At 35.1% G+C, this 24,936-nt stretch overlaps 1 protein-coding gene across 6 annotated transcripts in view; it reads right to left on the bottom strand.

Annotated features, from left to right (window-relative positions):
- Positions 1-280: 280 nt before the first annotated feature.
- LOC120525860 (lamina-associated polypeptide 2, isoforms beta/gamma-like) overlaps positions 281-24,936 on the bottom strand; it is a 116,750-nt gene continuing 92,094 nt past the window's right edge. For 4 of the 6 annotated variants that reach the window (XM_039748501.1, XM_039748500.1, XM_039748497.1 and 1 more), the window contains 4 exons: positions 16,143-16,235; positions 15,483-15,569; positions 2,095-2,171; positions 281-1,242 (listed from right to left, as the gene is read on the bottom strand). In XM_039748501.1, the coding sequence (XP_039604435.1) occupies positions 924-1,242; positions 2,095-2,171; positions 15,483-15,569; positions 16,143-16,235 (576 nt within the window). In that variant the 3' untranslated portion in view covers positions 281-923. The remainder of the gene's footprint in view (positions 1,243-2,094; positions 2,172-15,482; positions 15,570-16,142; positions 16,236-24,936) is intronic. The other 2 variants (XM_039748498.1, XM_039748499.1) reach the window with 2 other exon arrangements.

Consider the following 24,936-nt stretch of genomic DNA (forward strand, 5'->3'; position numbering starts at 1 on the left):
TAATAAATTCTGTCTATTAAGTTTATAGCAACGGTACAATTTCAGGCCTTTGTCAAAAGAAACCATGCTTAGCTGATGCACTATCAAATCCATCTATCCATCAATTTTTGAACCAGGATGGGAACAAAACTTCATTCTTTGATAGTGCTCTGCCAAGCACAAGACCTATTTTGCTACCCTAAACTCATCCAACTCTCATTTAAAATCTTAATCTCCCCATGTTAAAGTCTCCTGAATGGCCCAATCATCCCAGCAATCAGTCCAGAAAACACAAACAATAGTAATCAAAATAAACTCTTTATTAAATGTTTCCATATATTCTTTATTATTTAGAAGTTTTGTTTTAAATAATTAAGTAGGCATGCATAGTAATTTAAAACATAGTAATTTATGTCTAAAAAGACAAACAGAGATTTCTGTAATCTCTACTGGTTCCTTTTAGCTATAAGTGGACTATATGAAAACTGCCAATGATAAGATTTAAAATTTTAACAAATAACCTTTCTTTGTCATACCATTAGCTGTTTGATATAAACAATTAAAATGAGGCCTGCTTGCACTCAGAAACAAAACAGAAACAAAACTGAAATGTGTAAAAGCTACAAGAATAAACATATTCAGAAATACTGCTTAATATACAGGCCTTGTATCATCAATGTATTTTACTTCTTCAAGTACCATCTTGTTAACTGGAAAGCAGATCAGGTGGCTGCCAGAAGTCCAAATAACACAAATGTTGCACTTATGATGTTCATACTGTTAGCAGAGAATCTTCAGATGAAGCCACATTTTCAAGTTCTTGTACTCTGGTGCATTATATGCACAAACCAAATACTGTTAAATGCTGCACCGTTTTATTTATTGCAGATGGGTGTTTGCATTTTTCTCATTTTCCTCTGCTCATAGATCAAAAAAGTTGAATTTTACTCTTGTATGGCCATTGGACTGCTGGGTTGTGCAGCTTCCTCAGCAACTGGGAGGGGTACATTCTGGTCCACAGCTTCAAAATGGCTCTCGTTTTCCACATAAAAATCCTGGTTGACTTCCATAGCTTGATAGATGAGGAAGAGGAAGCAAACAACCAAGAGAAAGACTACAATCTGTATAACAACTGGAACAAGTTGCCTAGGAGTTGCAGGTGTACTCTCCACACGGCTGGACAGCTGTGCCTTTTCTGTTAAATTATATTTAAACTGAATGGGTCGTCCTGCAGCACCTTTGATGGGCTTGCGTCGTGTTGCACTGTAATAGATAGATAGATAGATAGATAGATCACAAGGAAATAAGAGTACTCTGTATTTCACTCACAAAATATTTGCAAAGGTAACCACTTCAACTGAGTGAATACATTTACTATACTCTATGTGAGCCATTTCTGAGATTCTAACCTAATTTTTTAAAGTTAACTTTTTCAACTCTACATCCTTGTCACTGTATGGGGACTTTTTTCTTAATCTGTCAAAGTAATGACAGAAACATTCTACTTGATCACCCCACTGGAGTTTATGGGGAAGACACTGTACAACCACACCATGGGTAACAGTTTAAACCTTTCTTGATTATAAAACAAACAACTGCAAAAAACGATCAAAGATAAATATCAATGAAACAACTCCTGAAATGTATCACTGCAGAAAAGGTTTGCTATTTACATGCATAGTTAATGCAATTTTGTTTTATTGTCTAGTGATCTCATAATGTAACTGGCATATCTAAAATGGATCTGAGATATCAGAGGAAAAAAAAAAATCAGACAATGAAGATAAAGTAGATATTTTTTGTTCCATCTTAAATCCTAATTTCACATGGTGAAAATTGGTAAATTCTGTAGAACACATGTATATTGTCTATTCAAATATTTAACTCCAGTTTAAATCCAACTCTCTTACATTGCACTGTAAAAGCTGTATTGTTAAATGAAACTTTCTCTAACTATTTCAATATTAGAACATAAAAACAGATTTTTCCATTCATAGAAAGATAAAGATAACACATATACATCATACATACATACATATCCAATTTCTGCATTCAGTCAACTAGTCAAATTTAATTTCAAGTGTTTTATCTATATACTGTATTTAGTTCTTTTACCTTATGCCAGTAGGGGTTCGTGGTTCATTAGGAAACAATTCTGCCAGAATATCTTCTTTTTTATCATCATTGTTAATCTATGTTGGAAAATAAACTAATAGGTAAATATAATAAACAAACAGCTGTTTGGAAAGAAAATTATAGAAAGTGATTGGCACAAAAGTAGTGAAAAGAACCTTAGATAAAATATAACCTTCAACAGTATATTTTATGAGCCTAGTAACAAGCATGCTTGAGGGAAAGTATACCACAAAGCTGAATATTAGTTTTCAGGATAGTGTGGGTTTGCAGAATGGTGAATAAATAAAATGCTAAACAAATACAGTTCAGTGCAAGTTTAGAAAAAGAAGCTTGAATTGTGGAACATCGTAAATTTTTTATAAAACTAAAGTATGGCAAGTTTTTGAGCCTGATGGCTACATGGGTAGGTAATACCAATGCTTAACAATATAAGATTGAGATTTTGTCACTGCTGCAGTTCCCAGTCATTTTATGTTGCAATTGATTTGTATGTGGCAGTGAATCTCACTTTGAGTTGATTAGCTAACCTGAAAGTTTTTATTTTGAAATTGTATTCAAATATTATTAATATGAATATGCATATATTAGGGTATTATGAATATGTTATCCTTTTATTTTAAAACCCTATGTATAATGATACTGCATATTTTATTTGACTTGGTTCTTTTGAGCGAAGGTCTACAGAGAGGCTGTTTCATAAACACAGTTTCATGAGTACCATCATTCGCCACAGTTTACCATTAAAATATGAACAGATCATTTTCACTTTGGAAGGGGAAATTCTGAAAATAGCACCAGTTAAATGCTACTATTTATCACAGCTGATACATAATCTTAAATTTGCTTTAGAGAAAGGATGCATTTTAAGGTCAAAATATGTGTCTTTTACACAGAACATGTTGCATAATGGCATTGTGATGTACTACTAGCAATAAAACTTGGTATTTTCATGTTTTCGATATTAACATTTTTTTCAAGGTACCATTAAACTGAAAAAATGTAACCAATACATTACTAATGTTGGAAATCCCTGCTTAAAATGATTGTTTTATACCAGTTTCATCTATAACTGTTAAAAGACTACTCTGAGATGCTGGCCTTGGTGGTGGATATCTGGGTGATTCCAAACGTTTTATCATTTTAACCATTTCTTTTTATTTGCCAGTTTTAATGTGCATGGGATACTAACCCATTCAAAGGAGCAAACAAGCTTGTTGTAGAAGTTAGAGAATAATTATTAATGCCAGAAATAAATATATACAAATATAGCTGTTAGTGTGGGAAAAAATGTACACATATTGGCGACTTTATTAAATACACATATTAATAACCACCAATAGCTTGGTGCACCAAACAGGCAATGGTGGCTACAACCAAATATTGTCAAGAGATCTAGTTGTTGTCCAACCTAACAGAATGGGCAAGATGTATGATCTAAGCGACTTTGATGGTAGTATAATTGCTAGTACTAGACATGATCATTCAGACATCTTGGAATCAGCTGCCCTCCTGAGATTTCCAGTCTTTACAATTGCAAAGAATTATGAGATAAAGAAGAAACATCCAGTAAGACACAATTCTGTGGAGGAAAACCCACTTATTAATGAGAAAGAAGTGCAGAAAATGCTAATATTCAATCAAGTTAACAGAAATACCACAAATGCTCAAAAAAGTTCTTTGCAACAGTGGTGTAGAACATTAGACCTTGAAGCAGACAGGCTAGAACAGCAGACTATCATTATCAATTTCTACTCCTATAAGCTAAGAAGCTGAAGAAAAAGCTATAGTGAATATATGTACACCAACCGTACACAACTGACAGCTAGAAAAATGTTGCTGGGTGAGATGTATTATGCTGATGGTAGAGTCAGATTTTAGCATGAACAGTATGAATCCACAGTCACCAAATGTCAATCTATTACAGCACTTCTGGGCTTACACAGAATGGGAGATATGTACAATAAGTGTCTAGTGTTAAAATCTGCAAGAACTGTATGATGCTTTTGAGACACCACTCCCAAGGACATTTTCCAAACTCTTTCTGAATCCAAGCCTCCAAAAATTCAGGCTGCTATGGCAGATAAAGGCAGCACTACCCAGCTACTATATAGGTGCACCTAATTCAGTGGTCACTGAGTGTATCTTAGAAGGAATTTTTAAAGTTGCTTCTGCCAAATAATCATCTAAACCTTTAGTAGCCACCTGTAGTAACATGTAGTAGTCTGAATTCAAAACATTTACGTACAGTTTTCTGGGGAAATAAACAATTCTTAAATATGAGCAAGTGTTGGTAAAACTAAAATTCAATTTAGTTTTTTCAATTCAAAAGTTCAATTTTTGATATTATTTGCCAGCAACGTGCTGTATTTATTCATGAATTTTGCTAAAGAGGGTAAAAGTGTCATAAGTGGTAAAAATTGCTTTCCCTGAGTTCTGCACCTTTTTAACCCACATGTAATTTGTAATATGGTTTCAGGATACCAGAATTACATTTTTTTCACACTCTCCTACTTGTATATAAGGAACTATAATTCTATTCCAGATTCTAACAAAGGAAGTGGTAAATCTTAATGTTGTGCACCTTTTCAAGACTTGATTTAGACTTGTTCACTGGAATAGCAATTTAACCTTAATTGCTGCACAACCAGTATTTGGTGTTTATTGTTCATTACATCCTTTGACTGTTTTGCTAAAAATATCTTTAATAATTAAAATGTATTCAAATTTCAGTAACTTATCGATCATGGTTTTTGGAGGGGCTGGATTTGTGAGCTTTGGCTGTGGCATGCATTGTGGTATGTATGAAGTGTTTCATCTAAGACTTGTTTGAGGAGACAAGATAGGGAGCAGGAAAAGAACAGAAATAAGTCATTAAGGATACTAACACAGTTTCTTTATTGGTGGCAGGACTCAGTGTTGGAAAATGTGAAATCTTTTATGAAAGTGTAACATTTCAAAAGATGTTACTTTTAACAAAAGAAAAACTGAAAAATAGAAAGGTTTCATAATATTGAGTAATATATTTTGTAAGCTGGAAAGTTAAAGATCTCAATCATGAACTCAAGTGAGTTATAATATGGTGGTGGGAAAATGTTGGTTAATATAGTATACAAAATGTACCAAATTTGTATAATAAAAAAAATACATCCATTATTATGAGCTGTCATAAGATTATTATAATGGCTGTAGACTTAAATTGCTTATTATAACTGCCAACTGCAATATCTAGAACTGCCACAATAATTTTTTGCTATGGATCACAACTTCCTGGTCCCATGGTGGCTTCTTCACCCATATCCATTAAAATATTCCTTTTTTTGTTGACCAGTGCAACATCTTATTCATGATTTACTTCCTGTTTTTAAATTAACAGTAGCATTCTCTCCTGTCACAAATCTTGCAAATAAAGTAGGATGTTATTGTGATGCTCTCCTCATACTGGAACTTGTATCACTACATGACTCACCATGAATGATTAGATTTATTAATGCTATCACATGATAATATTCTTAAATTCATTTCTACACAAATGTATATTTTCACAAAGACCAAACCTTCTCTTTAGATTTGCTGAAACACTGTAGAAGTGGGCACAAATAATTTTTAATGTTTATCATAAAAGTAAACTTCTAACTAGAAGGGCATCAGAATTAGTTGCTGAGATGTCTAAAAGTGACATGAAATGAAAGGATATTAAAATGGTTGTCATTAGAAACAGAATCTAATCTTATGACCACAACAGAAAAAGAGTAATCAAATTTAATATTATGAGCATGGAGAAAAGGCCATTAAGATTTCAGCATAAAGCTAAGAATTCAGAGTTAGCAAACACAAAGAAATAACGAGCAAATTGAAGGAATATTATAAGTCTGTTCACAAATTGGAGTTTTACTATGGTTGAGACTCGTGCCAAGATTTTTTCTGATAAATCAGAATTGCTACAGGTTATCACACATCCATTGAGATCAGGAAATAATATCAAAGATATCTAAACTGTAAGATGCTATATTTTCTCTACAATGCAGGAAGGCCACAGTTTCAGAAGGCTATCTAGCAGAACTGTACAAAAACAACGTATTAAAGTAATTTTGCTAATGTTGGATCTTGTATGTTTTAAGGATTTCCGAGAAGATAAGATTTAATTTAAAACATTAGTATTTTAGAAGATAATTTCATTACTAAATAACAATTCTAAGAACCTGCCAAACATTTTAGATACAAAAAGGTGAAAGTAAATCCAGTTTTGAACTTATGATGTAACAGAATGCAGAAATCTGACAAAAATTCAACCATTCAAAGGCTACATTCTTCCTTGATCTGGGTAATGCAAGGCATAATACATTTTTAAAATTGTACATTGCATGTTTGTATCTGGATTACATATACTAGGATAATATTATGCTGTTAAAGCATATTGTGATCTAATACTGCGCTGCTTACATGTCAACTTATCATAGTTAACTGGAAGAATCCTAACTCACCCTCCGTAACTCAATTAGAAAGTAATATCTTTCTTTATGAGAAAAGATCAAAAGTGTTTCATAATTTGTCAGGCATTTATTAGAGAGAGAGGTTGGGAGCATGCACTGATAAAGAGCTTTTCTAAAATAAAATTGTTGAGATTCTGCTTAACCTTGTTGTTCATACTGATTTTCAATAAATATGAGGAACTACAGCATTTTAGAATGGGCTCGCTGTACACATAGCTATCTAAACTGGTTTAGTATTGAATGCTCTGTGTTCTTATTTTGATTTGATATATCTGCTCAATAAAACTAATGGGTGCACTATAAAATGATGACACACATTTTCATTGGCTTATCCAAGATCCAGTCATTTTATAACAATGTTTAATATGTCCCTGTATATTGCAACTGTGTAATGTTTTATAAAATATTGTAGGGAAGTGGGGTGATGGGAGGATGGTTATAGAACATATTAAGGTCAAAATATCTGGTAGGAATTATGGTTGATTCACAATACCATAGCAAAAATTAAGGGTAATGAAAGCAGTCAGGCAGTGACCTGGCAGACCTTGTTAGTTGTTTTAGGACTGAAGTTTTACCTTGTCAATTGTAAACAGATGTTACCAAAAAAACTCTTGAGTTTTGGTCTAGAGCTGCATGGAGGAGGACAGCCATTTATGTCACAGACCTTCAGTGGAAGCAAATCTGATTATGCCCAAATCACAGTGAACAGCATGTCTAAATACAATTTATCAAGGGTAGAGATGGTCATGCATTGAAGTGTGTGTGTGTGTACACACATATATACATATATCACATATGACACCAGTTTAATGTTTACTGTACCAATTAAATTATTCATTCATTCATTCATTTATCTTCTCAACTTGACAGGTTCATTAAAGAATAATTTGGAGCAGAGCAGATCCCAGTGGCATCAGGTATAATGCACTAATCAATTGTTAAAGAGGATTAAGGTGGCTGTTGTTCAGCATTGCTGTTTTTTGCTATAACAACCATACTCACTCAAACAAATCATCAATCAAACTAAACTATAAGTTTTTGGGATGTCAAAGAAAACTCGAGTGTCTATATTGCTCATTTTCTGTTTAATATACAACAGGATATGTAGCACAAGCTTAAAATAAAGCATTTACTTCCATAAAATAAAAAAAAACTTATGCTTCATATAAAATGATTAATTCATGGGTTAAACTTCATAGCCTGCTAGATTAGAGTGCTAATTATGCACTATTGTACTCCAGATGTGCAAGCAGAATTAAAAAAATTCAGCAATATGAATACTGTCATTTTATTGTGTTCTGTTATATAATTTGCTTATATAATACTTATATGTATAATTTGAGTCAAGGATACAAGATATCTTCAAAGAAAGAACAACTCCCAAAAAGCTCAGAGGAACAGCTGGACCTAGGACTCCCTGTGCATTGTTTTAAAATATATCTTGCTTCAGGTAAACCTTCATAACATAAGTTGGTTGATGATTCTAGACAGGAGGTCATCAAACATCCTAGTGAAAGTTCAGCAGCACCAAATAGCAGAGGAGTGCAGCTGTTGATGATGGCTGTAGACTGGTTCACTCTCAGGCCACACTGGAAGGAGCTGAAGACCAGCTGTGTGGACGGTGCAATGCATGGGGTTCACGTAATTCCCTGCCTGAAGTGATGACGACTTGCCTAGTTGTATTGATGCCTAAAATCAACATCGCTGGCCCTCCAGGTTGAGAGTTGGAAGCAGGGCCAACAACTTTCCTGGAAAGAAACCTCAGCTTTTTAGCAACCTTCAAGAATTGTTTTCAAAAGGATGAACTGCAGTACTATAGGTTGTCAGTTGGATAGGAGCAGGCATAGAGCATTCAAAAGACTAATTTTCTTGCACAGGAAAATAAGATAGAGGGCTTACAGGCTTTTTGGCGGAGAATAAAAAATAGCGTATGCTCTTCAAAGTGGTTAAAGGTTATAGAAACCTATAGAAAAAATGTTTTTTTTAGTGCTACCATGATTTGGGTATACACATCCAGAGATGAGGCAGTTGAAAAGGAAAAGAAAAGAATTTATAACAAGCAGGATAAGGACCACACAATGGTACCTCAATATAATGTAAAAATGGTCAGAGAAGCAGCAGAAAAGGAGAGTTTGCATGCAGAATGTAATGATAGTGGGCTGGAGTTGGTTGATGTAACAAAAAGCAAGTGCGTTAAACTTAAAGCAACCTTTTCCAATCAAAAATATTCACAAGGACTCCTGGCTCTCTTCTGATAGAGACACAAGAAACCAAATAGAACACATACTATAAGAAAAGATGCACAATACTCAACAAACGTCACATGAGTAACTAACTGCAAAGGATTTTGAGGTAAAGCAATTGAGGGAATAGAAATATTTCATGTATAGGAAAGAGAAAATTAGATAATTTAGTCACTAGGCAGAAATAAGAAAATGTCAGGTAATAAAAGAAACCATTGGAGGAGGATCTTTAAAAGGCATGAAAACAACTTAAGATTTTGTGCAATGAGGAATGCAAAAGAGTAGTGGAGGACAGAACCGGAAAAGAATACTATAAAGGAACGCAAAAGGAATTTGAAGAACATAGAAGATCAAAGAGAGCAGAACATAAACAAGGAACAGAATGTACAAGAGAAGAAAATTGAAGGAAAAAGAAGAATTGATGAGACATAATAAAATACAAGCTTTTTGCAAAAAAAGTAAAAATAAACAAATAAAACAAAGGGGCTTCAATTAAGAGTAGTATTTCTTCAGGATAAAAGTGGAAGTAAAATAGGAATCCTAAAAAGATGAACATGGCATCCTTCTAAGACACATGATACTTTATTTATCCCCAAGGGATTTAATATAACAAAAATTCATATAAAGGGATAAGACTGTATTCTACAATTATAGCATTGTATACACTGCCCCCACTCTACTTACAAAGTGAATCACAACACATGCAGAACCACTACCTTGGGAATATCAGTGCAAACTGCTCAAATATCATCATACCAAAATCCTGGAAAAAAGCTACACACATATAATACCGGCTATCTATAATTTATTCATGGACTACAACAAAAAAAATGTTTTAACTCTGTGAATTGGACTTCATTATATATGGCAATGAGAGAGTCTCTAAATGCAAGAAAAATAAATAGACTCAAAATGATGGTAACAGAACACAAAAGAAGTATAATAAAATTAGAAAGTACCTATTCAGAATGTTCACAATAAGCACGGGACTTTGGCAAGATGAAGCAATCCTGACCATATTACTTGTTGATGAGTCAGGCAATGGACAGCTTAGTATAAATCATGGAGAAATTAGCATGAGTAGAGTGGTGCAGTGCATGGTGAAGGGTTTAAGAGAAATCATATCAGGACATTAAAAAAGGTACCAGGAGAAGGAGACTCTCTATAAAAACACAGAAAACTAAATATATACTGGCTTCCTGAGAAGACAGGGACAGAGAACCAATGGCAATGTTAGCTAAGGACCAGTTGGAGAAGTGTGGCAAATTTAAACAGCAAGATGCAGAAGACAGCACGATATGGAATAAGATGATCCACTGTGGCAACCCCTAATGGGAGCAGCTGAAAGAAGAAGAAGCAGCTCAATGATCACTAAAAATAATAGCAGTTTCAGATGCAGTGAAGGTAATATTCGTATCTGCTGATTGTTTACTTCTTGTGACTGAGAACCATAAACCTAGAGACTAAAATATTAGTGTACAGAATAATAGTTCAAGCCAGTGTCCTTCATGAAGCTGAAACATGGTCATTGCTTCTAAAAGAAGTGGGACTACTGAGAATTTTGGAAGAGAAAATGATAAGAAGAATATATGGACCAATGTTTGAAATGGAGCTTGGCAAATCCATACAATCAGTGAGCTAGAGGAGCTGTATGATAAATCTAATGTGTGTGAAATCAGGTTGAGAATAATTAGATGGCTAGGACACATCCATAGATGTTCCATAGAAGACCAGAAATAAGGATATACTGCTCATTTTTCACACTCCTTCACACAGCCATCAGACAGAAAAACAGACAGCTGAATGACAGTAAGATGAACTGAGTCCAAAGACAGCAAGATCAACTACAATATGGCATCAAATTCTGCACCATCAAATAAGGATTTTGAGCTGTCAGAAGAAAATGAAGAAAATGACATTGAGAGGGGTGCCGATTATCCCCATGCAGCTCTAAATGCAGCCAATAACCTCTATAAATAAAGAACAGGAGCAAAGCATGGCCCTTTAGCATTGTAGCATAAAATGAAAAAAAGAGAAAAAAGGCTGTAAATTATAGTGCTCTAGTTCAGTGGAACCACTACTCTTCTTTTTTGGACTGTAACTAAACTGACTCTCCCTTATTACTCAAAGTGACAGTGAGACTACTGGCAGTGCCTGCAACCAGAGTTCTAGTTGAGCAGGTGTTTAGTCATGGAGGACTGATAATTCCATTAAACTTAATTTATGCATGTGCAATGCATTGTAAATGATGGGGATTGTTAGAACATTTTGTTTATATAAATATTGAAAATTATGGGACATCCAGCTATAGCCACGACCACGAGGAATGAAGAAAGAACCCTGATGTGAAAGCAGTAGTGCATCAGTGGCTACGCGTTGTGATGTATGGCCGGCCGTTCATCCTGGCCAATACCCCCACGCTGCCAGGTGGAGCCCTTTCCGCAGTATGGAGGTGCCCCGAAGACCAGCAGGGCATCACGGACATTGGAATCTTTATGTACAGCCCTGCTGGATACCATGGGGGCCGCAAGGAGATACTGCAGGGAGGAACGACGATTATTTGCCTTACGCCCCGGAAGTACGTCCAAGTCACATGGACAAAGGGAATGACGTGCTTCCAGGGTGAAGAAAAGGACTTTTGATCTGACCCGGAAGTGATAGGAGATCACATGGACTGGGGATTTGAACACTTCCAGGTCAGGGATTATAAAAGGATTGTGGGAGCTCTCAGATGGCGAGCTGAGCTGGGTGGAAGGGTGGCAACGCACCTGGGAGAGGAGGATTGTTTATTGTAGTGTATTGGTGTAATTATATGAGTATTGTGGAGAGGAGGGTGCTTGGTGCACATTATTGTCCAAATAAAATAAGTTATTGGACTTTTACCACGTGTCTGGCATCTTGGACAAGGGTTCAAGGGAGCGATAGCGGACCCAATCTGTCACAGCGTTCAACCAAAAACATTTTTTGCTGATGGCATTAAAAAGTTGGTACGACGCTGGGAAAATTGCATCACAAAGGAAGGTGACTATGTAGAAAAGTGACATGATTTGTTTTAGAAATTTTTAATAGAGTTAAAAAACAGTGCGGAAACTTTTTAAACATCCCTCGTATATTAGTATACATCAGAATTATTAGAATTACACTAAATGCAGATAGTGATGAAAGTCACTTGCTTGAATCTAATCTTTATAATTTAAGATTTGAAGCTTGAAGGTCAGGACTTGAAGGTTACTCGAGACTTGAATATGGAGGAATTATTTCTATGACTGCCCCACACTTTTCAGTTCTTTGGTTTTTGACCCTCCTCCATATTTACATCCTCCACCTCCAACATTTTCAAAATGTTATAAGTTTTACCCTGGGTAAATGAAGTGATGTAAATAATATTTTGCAAAAATGCAAGTAATCAATAACAAAATTCATTGTCAACTACTGTATATTCATCATTATTATCAATGACATTGATCAGTTGTTGTAGCCCCATTAACACGAGTTCTCTGCAGGACTAAAAAAAGTTTTATAGTTTTACACTTGTACCAGACCATAAAAGCAATATCTTAAAATTTGTCAAAAAATATCACAAAAGTAGCTTATTGGGTATGACAAAAAAAGAACATACTGCAGAGGCACTTTAAAACCATGTAAGAAGTGCAAACACAAGTACACAATAATTGATGATGACGTTCACTAAAAGATATGAACTAAGCTTTGATTAGCAGACAAATGTCAATGGTAAAGCATACTGAAACAAACAAGCATTTATCTGCTGTAGTGAACTGATGTGCTCCCTTGAAGGTGATGGACTGCATAAACAGACCTCTCAGTGAAACCAGTAAATTGTTTGCAGGGTCACACCAAACTCAAAGCAAGACACAGAAGCTGGCACAAGAAACAAATACATATAGCCCCTAAAACACATTGAAGTAGAACAATTGCTGTTCCAAGGCACTTGGCTTATTTGCAGTAAGAGGTATGAAGGTTGCTGAAGTAATGTCTCCTTACAAGACATTACATTTAATAAATGGAAAATGCACAACACTGGTACTTTAAGAGCTATTATATTGGTTACATGCATCATTTAAACAACTTTACCACTGATGCAATTTATCATAAAACACCTCTTTAAAGCAAGTCAGAGACTCAAGAATAACTTGGAAACACTTCAAATCTCTTTCATTTTTACTACAGAATTACTATTTAGTAATAATGCTGTTATTAATGTACTCAAAGATATGGGGATATCAGTATTTTTATATAATTATATCTCAGAATTATATGAATCAATGTGGGGAGCAGGGCCTTGAAATTAGATTTTCATATAACTAACTGAAGACAACATTTGACAAAATATTTCTAAATCTGTGGAAACCATGGTCGAATCTATTACAAACTTTTTACATCGCATACTGTACATATCTCTCTCTCTCTCTCTCAACTAACACTTACAAAATTACACACATAGGCCACATGCTATGGCTGAATCCTCTTCTTAAAACCTTCTGGAGTACCACTTTCAAATAATCACCATTTTATTAATTATAGATCATTTTCTGACCAGTAACAGAGCACATTTGTGGGAGATGTTTCTTAATCAGGTCTGTTACTGCAATAGCTTCCTTTGAAAATATGTTTTTGGATTTTTATTGGGTACCATAGCCTAAGCTTTACATTTTTATCCTGCATGATTTTTAATTAACCAAAAGAAAAACTCAACATAACATTGATTTAACCATGCCTGCCACATCTTTATCTAGCTCCCAATCATCTTCAAACTAGCAATAAAGATCATAGCTGTACAGAAGTAGTCCATTTTCTAATACTGATGCAGTAATATGACACCCAAAACACCACTGACACACCTAAAGAATAAGATGATGAGTTTTAATGAGCCTGTAAGTAGGTCATCTTGCAAAAGATACATTATAAAACAAAAAAGGGAGTAAGAGTACAGTATATCTTTCCTGTAGCTAACATTTAATCACTGTTATCTTAAAAGGACTAATTGATTCAGGAGACTATGCATCCAGATGCAGGGTAAGAGGGATAATGTGAGTGTAATTTTGATGACAACATGATGAAAATTAAAGTTATCTTCAGATGTTTAATCTTAATCTTAATGTGGTCATTTATTTAAAAAAACCACTGGGGGAGACTTGTTCAATGCTGTTGTCTAGTCGTCATAAGGTATGTTGATTAACCAACATCAACAATAAAATTCAAATAAAGAAAAACAATTACTTTGAAAGGGTAATAGGCAGGAAGATGGCAGAGTGGTCTGGGCTGATGGATTGTAGATCAAATGTTCGCTGTTTGAATCCTATGCCTGGCTATTGTCAATGTGGAGTTTGATATTTTCCTTATGCATGTGTTGGATTCCTTCTGGGTACTCCAGTTTCTCAAACATCCCTAAAGTGGTGTATCTGGTCAAGTGACAATGTGTGTTTAAGCGGGCCCTATGGGGGACTATCTAGGGCTTGGCTTTTTTTTACTTCCTGTACCCAGTGTTGTCTTGCCCAATGAATTAAAAATAGATTGTTTCAGAATATTTAGTAATGTAAAGAAAGGGTAACTTTTACTCTTTTAGTACTGGAAGAACACAGAATTTAAATAACGTACACTAAAATAAAAAGCTTTGCTATTGTATGACAAGCCACTTTAAGAAAACAAATAAGAACATTAGATTTAAATTTAATCCTTATGAGTTGGTGTGGTACTAGGGTGTCTCCTGTTGCATGGCTACTGGGTGTATAATGCACTGTATGAGTGCATGCTCCCAACCTCTCTCTCCTCTCCTCCTGTATGACTGTGTGTGTCTGAGTGGATTCTACAATGAATTAGTTCTCTGTCCATAGTTGGCAACAGTATTGTGCTCAATACTGCAAGGAAAGGTTCCAGTCCCACATAGTCTTGTGATTTCTGGATTTATCATGTTTAAGAATGTTATGTTACTGTATACAGCAAATGCTGAAACAGATACAGAATTGAGTAGTCCTTTAAACCCAGAATCTGTCCAGCGTCTTCAAATATTGTACTTGTTGTAAGTTAACTTAATCAGAATAACAAGAACTAAACATGAATACAAAAAAAATAATAATTTTACAGCAATATATAGCTTAAACTGTTAATGTTCAAAATTATTAACAAAACAATGTGGACATGGCCAATTAACCGTAAATGTTTACAGGACTGCAAATGGCTATCCTAAGATGCTATACACCATCTTCTCTATAAGAAGATTTAAAAAACGTTTTTATAACATATGACAGAAGCAGTTAAATAAAATAAAAAACAAATTATTCTAACTATTCAGTATAGCTGCTTGTAAACTGGTAAATTTCAGCCATAGTTAAACAAAAAGCAAGCTTGCTTCATACTATTCCCATTCACATAGATAATAATTAAGATAATCATAAAGGAGGAAAATGTGTACGAGCAAATAGAGGCAATGACACTTCCAAGACCAAGTGACAACCTAAAATGGAAATATCTCAAAGACTATAATCATGCAGGGGAATGAAAGGGAAAAATTCTCCAAAAGCTGACAGCCACAAGGTCATAAAAACAAAAGTGCCCCAGTGAGAGAGCTTTTGTAAACTACTCAAGTGCAGCATGAATACAAATCAGCAATATCTGCCTTATTTTTCCGCTTGAAAAGAGATGCCTGGGGCGTGTTGGTTGGTGTTCTATAAGTCATCGTACTTTTGTCCGACATTATCTGTGCCTGCAAATGTAATAAATAAATCATTAATTATCCAGGCTCTTCATCACTGTAAAGACTCAAAAGAAAATACATTATTTGTTAAAAAATAAAAAAGCTAACAATGTTCAGTACCTCAACAATTACATCTGAAAAATGTGTGGCCTGATGCATTATTGAAAACAAAACACTGAATATAAGATTTTAAGACATCATCATTATTTGAAAAGTAGTTTTACTTTATTTAAATATTGTATTTTTTAAATTCATAATAATGTCAGTGCTTTAAGAAGTACTTATATGACCTATTTGTGTTAAACAATGTTGAAGAAAGCAATAATTGACACAAAATGCACAAATAAGGTTCTTAAAATGTTGTGTCACAAGCAGTTAAGTGAAAAAAGAAAAAAAACTCCTCTTGAAGGGGAAAAAAAAACAGAGTGGATCAATCACTTGCTTCCAATTTCATTCACAGCTCTAACTCTACATGAAATGCTTTTGCTATTATTTTAAATTGCAATTCATTAAGCAACAAGACTAATTCCTTCTGATTTCATCTTCTTTAAAGGATTAAAACTTAATACAAACAACCTTCACCTTGAAACTGTCAGTGCTGCGCCTTCTTTTCTCTGCAATGCTTTCATTTTTTCTGAGTACTGTGCTTGCTTCTGAAAGGGATATGTGTTCAAGCTGCATTTAACATGGAAATGAATTGTTACTTTTTAATCAATAAAAAATGGCTTTCTAAAATCATGTTGGGACACCAAAAGAAATTCAAAATGTCACTGAGGACAAGTGAATAAAGTATTTAAAACTCACACAGTGTTACACAGTCCATATATACATCATGGCCACGTTGTCAATGGAATCCAAACAAAGACAATTCTGGTATTAGTATACTATAATTACAATCATTGTCTAAATTATATGCAATTCAATATTTTATATTATGCAGTGTTGATATGTTTTAAAAATAGTATTGCTTCTCTCAAACTATATAAAAAAATCAGTAAATCTCAAAAATACAATCTGATACAACAGGTGGTCACATAAAGTGAATTTCACTCATGTAGTGTATCTGACAACTTTAGTAGCAAACACCACAAAATCATTCAGTATAAAACATGGTTTATTACAGCTTGATTTTCAAACATATGTGCCACTTTAGGTAACACATTTTTTTTTGAAAGTCAAGCTTTTCACATTTTAAAACACGTGGGTTAATTTTCTTAACAAGGTATTGAAAATACAGCATTTACAACAAATTCATTAGTATTTTTTTTGTTTCTGAATGTTCAAGTGACTAGCATGGTGGCACAGTGGATAACTGTTTCTATTTTACTACTTCTGAGATCTTGCTTTGATAATCCCAAGAGGGGACAGTGTTTGTGCAGGTTTTCTGAAAGTACTCAAATTTTCTCCCTCATCCCAAAAGACATGAAAAGTGTGAGTGTTTCCAGTAATTGTCTAACATTCCATTTAGTGCTCAATGTTGCTGGGACAAGATGCAGTTTTGAGGACTCTTTGTATGTTTTGGAAAAGGCATGCATATGCTGTGTGGACTGTAATCTTCTGTCCGTGGTTGATTTTCTGGGGCATGTACAACCTATGTTTTAAACAGAATAATATGAAATCATACAGGGTGTGGCAGAAATAACTCCCACATTTCAAAGGGGGATTGAAAAAAAATGCTACGTGGTATCACCAAAAACTTTTTATTTCCCAAATGTAGATATAAAAAGTTTTTTTACTTTAAGTTTTAAAAATGATATCGTCCAAATGGTGGCCTTGACAGCTGATACACATTTGGAGCCGTTCTTGTAAGTTTTCCATCACACTCACTAACATGTTGGGCGAAATTACTTCAATTTCTTCTTGAATAGCCTCCTTTATAGTTGGTCCAAGGACCGAGGACGATGTTTGAAAACCTCCTGTTGCCCTTACTCTTTGAACCCACAGCAAAATCGTTTTCCGGTCTAGAACACTTTCATTAGCACGTAAACCGAACCACGTGCGAAACACACTCTGCGTCGCAGCTACAGATTCGCCATTTTTGAAAAAAGCCTCTACTACAAAGCCTCGATGCTCATCCGACCACGGCATGGTGACGACTGAAAACTTTATTATGTACCGTACCTAACGGAACGGACCGCACCCCTCTACCTGCTTTGGGGAACCCACAGTGATTTTTCGAAATGTGGGAGTTATTTCTGCTGCACCCTGTAGGTTACATATCTTAATATGTGCTTTTACTACATTTATTCATTGACTTTTTTTCAGTAATTGAAAATAACCATTTAATCAATAAGATCTAAATATAATAATACTGTCATTACATTAGTATCATGTGAACTAATAAACACATATAATTTATTATACTTTACAAAAGATCTCCTTAAAATTGCTTTTGAAAAAAACACTTCAAGTAAGTTTGTAAGTCACTTTGTCCGGTGTTGGAGACATACTGTTTTGTGTTTGCATTTATACAATTATGAAACATTAGCTGCTTAATAACACTTTCGCCATCATTTACTGTAAAATAAGTGTAAATTAAGTATTTTTCAGATTCTTTAAAAGGAAGAGATTATAACAGTCACTTGGACCAAGTTTATATTTTAATCAGAATATTCTGGGAGCCAGTAGTACAGTGAGGCTGGGTGTTGGACATTCTGACAGACAGACCCAGTTGGAGAAAACTGGGAAAAATAACTCATCCATGCTATTCACCAATATTAGTGATCCACAGTGCTGCTGTAATAGCCCACTGCTACACATTCAATTAATCTATCACTGTCCAGCAAAACATGAGGGCAATAGCATCATCACTTTTGCAGACACTAATGTGATTTTCCTAATCAGCGCCAATGATAAAGTTTTTCTAGAGGAGGCTAAAGAGCTGTGGGGTGGGAACTGAAACAATAGTGATCTTTTACTGTTGCACTATTTAAGGTATTCTGATCAGATGCATTATGGTATAGTTTGGAAACCTGTCTTATAAGGGCTGCAAACTCCTCCACAGGACTGTCTGTACAGCTTCTAAAATCACTGGGGCTGACTTTCCACGGTTTCATACCATCTACTCAACACTAGCTCAGAGGAAAGCTGAATCCATTACCTCTGATGACAGCCATCCAGTTCATCATTTGTTCATGAAAGTATTATATTGCTATCTAATTCCTAAAGTTAAGGCTCTTTGAATAGGTTGTTAAACAAAGACACATTATAACAGATAGTTTCCTTACATCATAAGTTTAAATCAAGTTAGTTCCATATAGGACCTGAAACAGTTTATATTCCTTTAAAACTCAAACAATAATTTGCCTGTAGACTTATTAACCCTAACGCAAAACAGGCCTGAAACTGATAACAGAGCATCATCCCTTAGTGTTTTTGGAATTGAAAACAATGTCTCAGTAATTTATTTTACAAATGTTTTTAAGAAAATGTGGAATTCAGGCTCATAATGTTTAGCTGTATACATTGTTTACAACTAGCTTTACACTAGAAAAATCAAAAGCAATAAAGTCATATATCGAGTAGGCTATAATCACAAAATCAATTGCTAGCAGACATGTAAACTGTTGAACTACATTATGGGAACTTATAGGTGCAGAGCATGCAATTCAGAAAATGCATTAGCAATACATTTTATTTAATGGAGATGATTATGGGTATAATGCAGTACATAAAGTCAAGCATTTTCACTAGCAGTATATAATAATAATAAAATGCTCAGACAGATGAGTGAGTAATTTGCAAAGTAGTTTAAAATACACAGGTTATATTTTCCCCCCTCATAATGAAAATGGTTAAAATACTTTTGTTCTTTTAAATAGTTGTGTGGTGATTCCCATACTGTATATGCTTCTTTCCTTTGCTGGCAATATATTACCTTACAAAAATTGTGAACTTTATAACTGCTCACACCAGAACAGGACTGGAGCTTCAATTTTTATTTTCTAAATTAAAATAATTCTGTAGCATAATTTGGGAGTTGTTCTTGGAAAGGCATGAGCATAAGCAAAGATGGAGGACCTTTAGTTTCATGTCACTTTCAAGACTGTGGAAGCAGTAAGATAAGCTATACTGGACTGGTGGTTATAAGGTGGATGAACTGTTAATGATCTCCTTAATAGTCTAAGTTAGCACATGCAGATACTGCTTATAGTGATATTTTAGATTTTGCCTCTTTATGTTTCATACTCTCCCCTCGCCATACCTGTAAACATTCTCCTTGATTAATTATGCTTTATGTTTTTTAGTTTGACCAGCAACAATTAATAAGTTAAAACCCCCTAACCCATACCATCCTAATGTAACCCAATAAAAAAGGTCAATTGTTTTAGTGAAACAAAGATCTGAACAATCTGAGGAGAGAGGTGCAACACATACACACAAACAAAGGGGTAAGTAAAAGCATGAATATCATAGTGAAGAGAATCAGAAATCAAGAATCAAGACTGAGATACCTAGTTTTGACCAGCCAACTTTAAAGTAGTTGGATTGTAAATTACCATTCTCAATTTTGGAACTAGATGATCAATGAATGGTCAAGCAAAAAATTAGAGAAAGACATTTCCAGAAGGTAAAGAAAAGAAAAATCTGTGGATTTCCAACTACAATTAACCACTGATTTTGCAGCATTGGTGTCCAAAGACAATAACCTATAACCTTCCAGTCTCCATACTGAGCCTATAGGAGGCACTACAGTAGAGTACAACGCCGCAGGCATGATACCCCCTCCATATCTCTCTCCAAATGCACCATGAATGACTACTGGACAATAATAAATAATTTATGAAGCAAAAACAGGGCACAAAATGCTGGAAAAAAGCACAAGTATGAAAGCAAAAAAGTAAACAGAAGAAGTAGATGGAGTCCAGAAGAATGAGTAAGCTACACAACCTTCACCAGGCACAAGTAATGGTGCAATTCACAGTTCTCAAAAACTTAATATTAATTGTAACCTGAGGTATAACAATCATCCCCCATCCCAACTGTAAAAAATGAACCCACCTGCTCAACCAATAAGATAAGAAATCTTTGGGAACCCTGTTAAAAAACTATAGCATCACGCTGACAAATAAAGTAACAGATCAACAATCTCTTAAGTATGTGTTAACTGTTTTCTGTCTGCAAATTAACAATTGCTTCCAATGCTTCCTTCAGGAAGTGGTAGATTACATATTTGGAAGCCTGCAATAGTTTAAATGACAGGTCAAATATAAAAGATTGGCTACAATACAACCTCATGTTCCCTTTGTGATAACTGGAGCCATAACTTTCCATGACTGAGCTGTGGCTGGACTGTTTTCTGGAAAGAATACAATACACTGACAATTGTACGACAACCTGTAGTTCAGAATAATTACTGTAAGAAATTTCTGAATCTGAGGCAAAATGTGTTGCTGTATGAGGTACTTGTTCTATAGCACCTCTTCATCAGAGGAGAAAAATCATGCATTTCAGTTGGATCCCCTTTTTAAATAATATTACTGATTTTATTCAAAGAAAACAACACTCCATATGATCAAGTCAAACTTAACAAACCAGAATTTTTTTTCCAATTTAAAATAGTATAAAATATCAGTTACCCACTGGCTTAACAGGTGTCTAGGATTCTTCCTCTTCAGCAAGATAAGTCTACATGCCAGCTGTTGAAAGACAATCAGTTTGACTTTCTCCACTTTAAGCCCACCTGGGAGCTCACCAAACACAGCTGTTAATGGTTTAGTAGTGATTGTGACACCAAGGTTGTCTAATAGGCCTTTAAAGCTTTTTGTCAAGAATGATGTTAATTTGGTGCACTTACAAAACATGTGGCCCAGTGACACTTTATCTAGACTGCAATAATCACAGGTTGGATCTTACTCAGGATACATTTTTGACAATTTTAAATGACATAAATGTGTTCAATAAAATATTTCAATGAATGACCTTTTTAACGACTGAATACTTTGTGCATATGGCGCTAGAGTATATTCTATGCATGGCTGCCTTCCACTCCTTTTCTGAGATGTTATGTGAAAGATCCTTTCAACAACCTACCCTGGGCTCTTTGAAAGAAAGGGACTTCCTTTTTGTAATGTTTTTATATATTATTGAGATGCTGTCTAAGTCTTCAAGAACTTTTTCTGGAATACAAATGGGTAAGAGGTGTGGAAAATTAGGCAGGCTCCTTTCAGCAAAGTTTCTACTTTGTAATTAGTGCAAAAATTTTTTGATGGGAAGTTAAATTTGAAGGGTAATTGTTCATAAGATGCAAAGACATTATCTGTATACAATTCTCTAAATGTTTTAACCCCAGGTACAACAGATAAAAACTTCTCTGCCTTAAAGTGCTTCCTGCATTGGTTCCATATTATAAGTGATTGATGGACATTTGTATTATTAGTATATTGATAATTTGTATTTACTGCGGAACAAACTAGGGCATATAAAGAATTACAGCAAGATTTTATTTCTGCAGCAGATCAGGCTTGTATGTATTCATCAATTTGTGTCAATTCCTAGGTCTTTATAGCTTGTATAATTGCCGTCCAGTAATAAAACAGAAAGTTGCCCCACTCTGCTTTAGGTCTTTGTAGAGTCACCCTTTGGATGTGTAGATGTTTCAAATTCCAAATAAATGAGGATATAACCGAGTCGAATTTCTCATAAACTCATAAAAGACAAAAGCTTGATGTTCGCTCTTTTCAAAATGCTTGGACAAATTAATATGGATTTGTACAACAAAAGAATAGTGCGGTGTGTGTGTGATTGCTGTGAAAGTGTACGTCAAGTGTACAAAGACATTATCAAACTAAACATCAGTCCACATTTAAAAACTCTGAAGAGAAAAGTGAAGCTATAAAAAGGGCTGTTTCTGGCTTTAAGAAACAAACTACTTATTTTACTCAAATAATTGGAATTAAAAATAAAGCCACCAAATGTAGTTTTGCTCATTGTGTAGCTTTGAAAGCCAAACCCTTCACAGATGGAGAATTCATCAAAGAAACTTTTTTGAGAAGTGCTGAAATCTTATTCAGTGATTTACAGTGATTTATAGAAAACTGGATTAAAATATTACCACAAACACCTATAAGTACTTTCCAAATGTAAAGGTCCATGCAAACCGATATATGAACTTCAAAAGTACGCTGAAGCGCTCAAAAAGGAATTTTCCAAATGATGAATACTTCTAAACTCACGCACCAATATTTAATTTCCTCCTCAAACCTAACATAATTGATCTAAAGAGGACCCCATTTGACTTACCTCTTTTTGAGTGGATAGACATTATTAGTTTTGAAATGGAACTCATCCAATTAATATCATTAAAATTATGGAAATCTAAATTTGTAGAATCGTGGAAAACTCTTGAAGGAAACTGGAAAAGTCAGCTGTCATTCCCAAATGTTATATATCTTTAGCTGAAAGATTTAATTGTTGGAAGAAAAAAATCGCATGTGCCCTGCTTTCGGCATTTGGCTCAACTTACCTATGTGAACAAATTTTCTCACATATAAAAAATATTTTGAGTATACAAAGAAGTTGTCTAACACCTGAACATTTAAAAGCCTGCGTGAAGCTAAAAGTGACCAATTATACACCTGATATTGAGCAATTGAGCAAAGAGGTGCAGGGTCAAGGTTCACATTAATTGATTAATAGCTCTGATTAATAATCAAGAATGATTAATCATATTAGAATTCTTGATAATTTTTTCTTATTCAAACTATGTATTTTTGTATTGAAAAAACTTGTCATTTATAATTTTTAATTCCATCTATACTAATAAAAGGCAAAGCCCTCACTGACTGACTGACTGACTGACTGACTCACTCACTCACTGACTCATCACTAATTCTCCAACTTTCCGTGTAGGTAGAAGGCTGAAATTTGGCAGGCTCATTCCTTACAGCTTCTTTACAAAAGTTGGGCAGGTTTCATTTCGAAATTCTACGCATAATGGTCATAACTAGAAGCTATTTTTCTCCATTTACTGTAATGGAGTTGAGCTCAAAAGCAGTGGGGGGCGGAGTTTTGTGTGACATCATCACGCCTCCCACGTAATCACGCAGTACGTAGAAAACCAGGAAAAGCTCCAAAAAGCGCTGAAGAAAACATGCACTATATAATTAAGAAGACAGCGAAACAATTAGAAGCGAGCGAGTGACATATAAAACCATATCCAGCGGCTCACGTGAACTGACGCAGTGCGCAGACAAAAAGCAACAGTTCCAAAGAGTGCTGAACAAAAACCGAATTACACTGCTACGCTCAAATATACAAACCACACTCTGTGGCGCAACAGTAGAGGCTTCGCCTCTAGCGCCGACGTCCGAGGTTCGATTCCCGAGAGGGGATGCACTGAGTATGTACGCACGCTTCCGGATTCATTTTAGCCTCGCATCCCCTTGGTTTGAGACGTATGAAAAAATATGCAGTTAACGCAGAAAGACAGATCGCCAATTGAAGCTTTATGAATAATGGATACTTTATTCGCGATCAATGATTGTTTTGGTAAAGCCATACTCAGTGTATTCATTAGATGAATGGTAAAAAAGTAAGAGCAAGGGGAGGGTAACTTGAGGCACGCAGGCAAAACCACTATAGCACGCGGGCTCGATGTCCTGTAGTGCGTGTCAACTCGATCTGAATTGCGCGATCACATTTGAAAAAATATATCTTTTCAAGTTCTATTTAGTCCATATGTGTCAAACTCAAGGCCCGCAGGCCACATCCGCCCGGTGTAATTATATCCGCCCGCGAGATCATTTTATATATTATTGTTATTAATGGCCCGGGGATATGAAGCGCTGGTAACACAATAAACTACAGATCCCATAATGCAGCGCTTCAGCTGCCTTGCGAACACTTACGCGTTAATCAAGTCTAGCTTATGATGCTGCAAGTTATTGCGAAGCTAGCCCACACGATGCCGAAGAGAAAAGGTGATTCTGAACATAGAGCCTTTAAAAACCGATGGGAGGCTGAGTATATGTTTACTGACATTGCCGGTAAACCCGTGTGTCTCATTTGTGGAGCTAATGTGGCTGTAATTACAGAATTTAATCTAAGACGGCACTATGAGACAAAACATCAAGATAACCTGAAAGACCTGAATGCAATGCACAAAATACAGAAAGCAGAAGGGGTAAAGAAGAATCTAACACTTCAGCAGACGTTTTTACCGTGCAAAATCACAAAGTGATTTCAAGTGAAGCTACTTTTATGGGAGACACAAATGTACCAGTGCAACTTGCCCCACTTTCCCTGTTGCCAAGTAATGTTGAACCAAGTCGGCACTACGGTGTTCCCAAATACGCATTTCGCTGATAAACTGGCGCACTGAGTTTGCACGCTTTGGTGACTTTGAAGAACAAAAAAAGAATTTTGAGTTGTTTCA

This window comes from Polypterus senegalus, chromosome 3 (genome assembly GCF_016835505.1).
Source record: "Polypterus senegalus isolate Bchr_013 chromosome 3, ASM1683550v1, whole genome shotgun sequence".
Taxonomy (NCBI): domain Eukaryota; kingdom Metazoa; phylum Chordata; class Cladistia; order Polypteriformes; family Polypteridae; genus Polypterus; species Polypterus senegalus.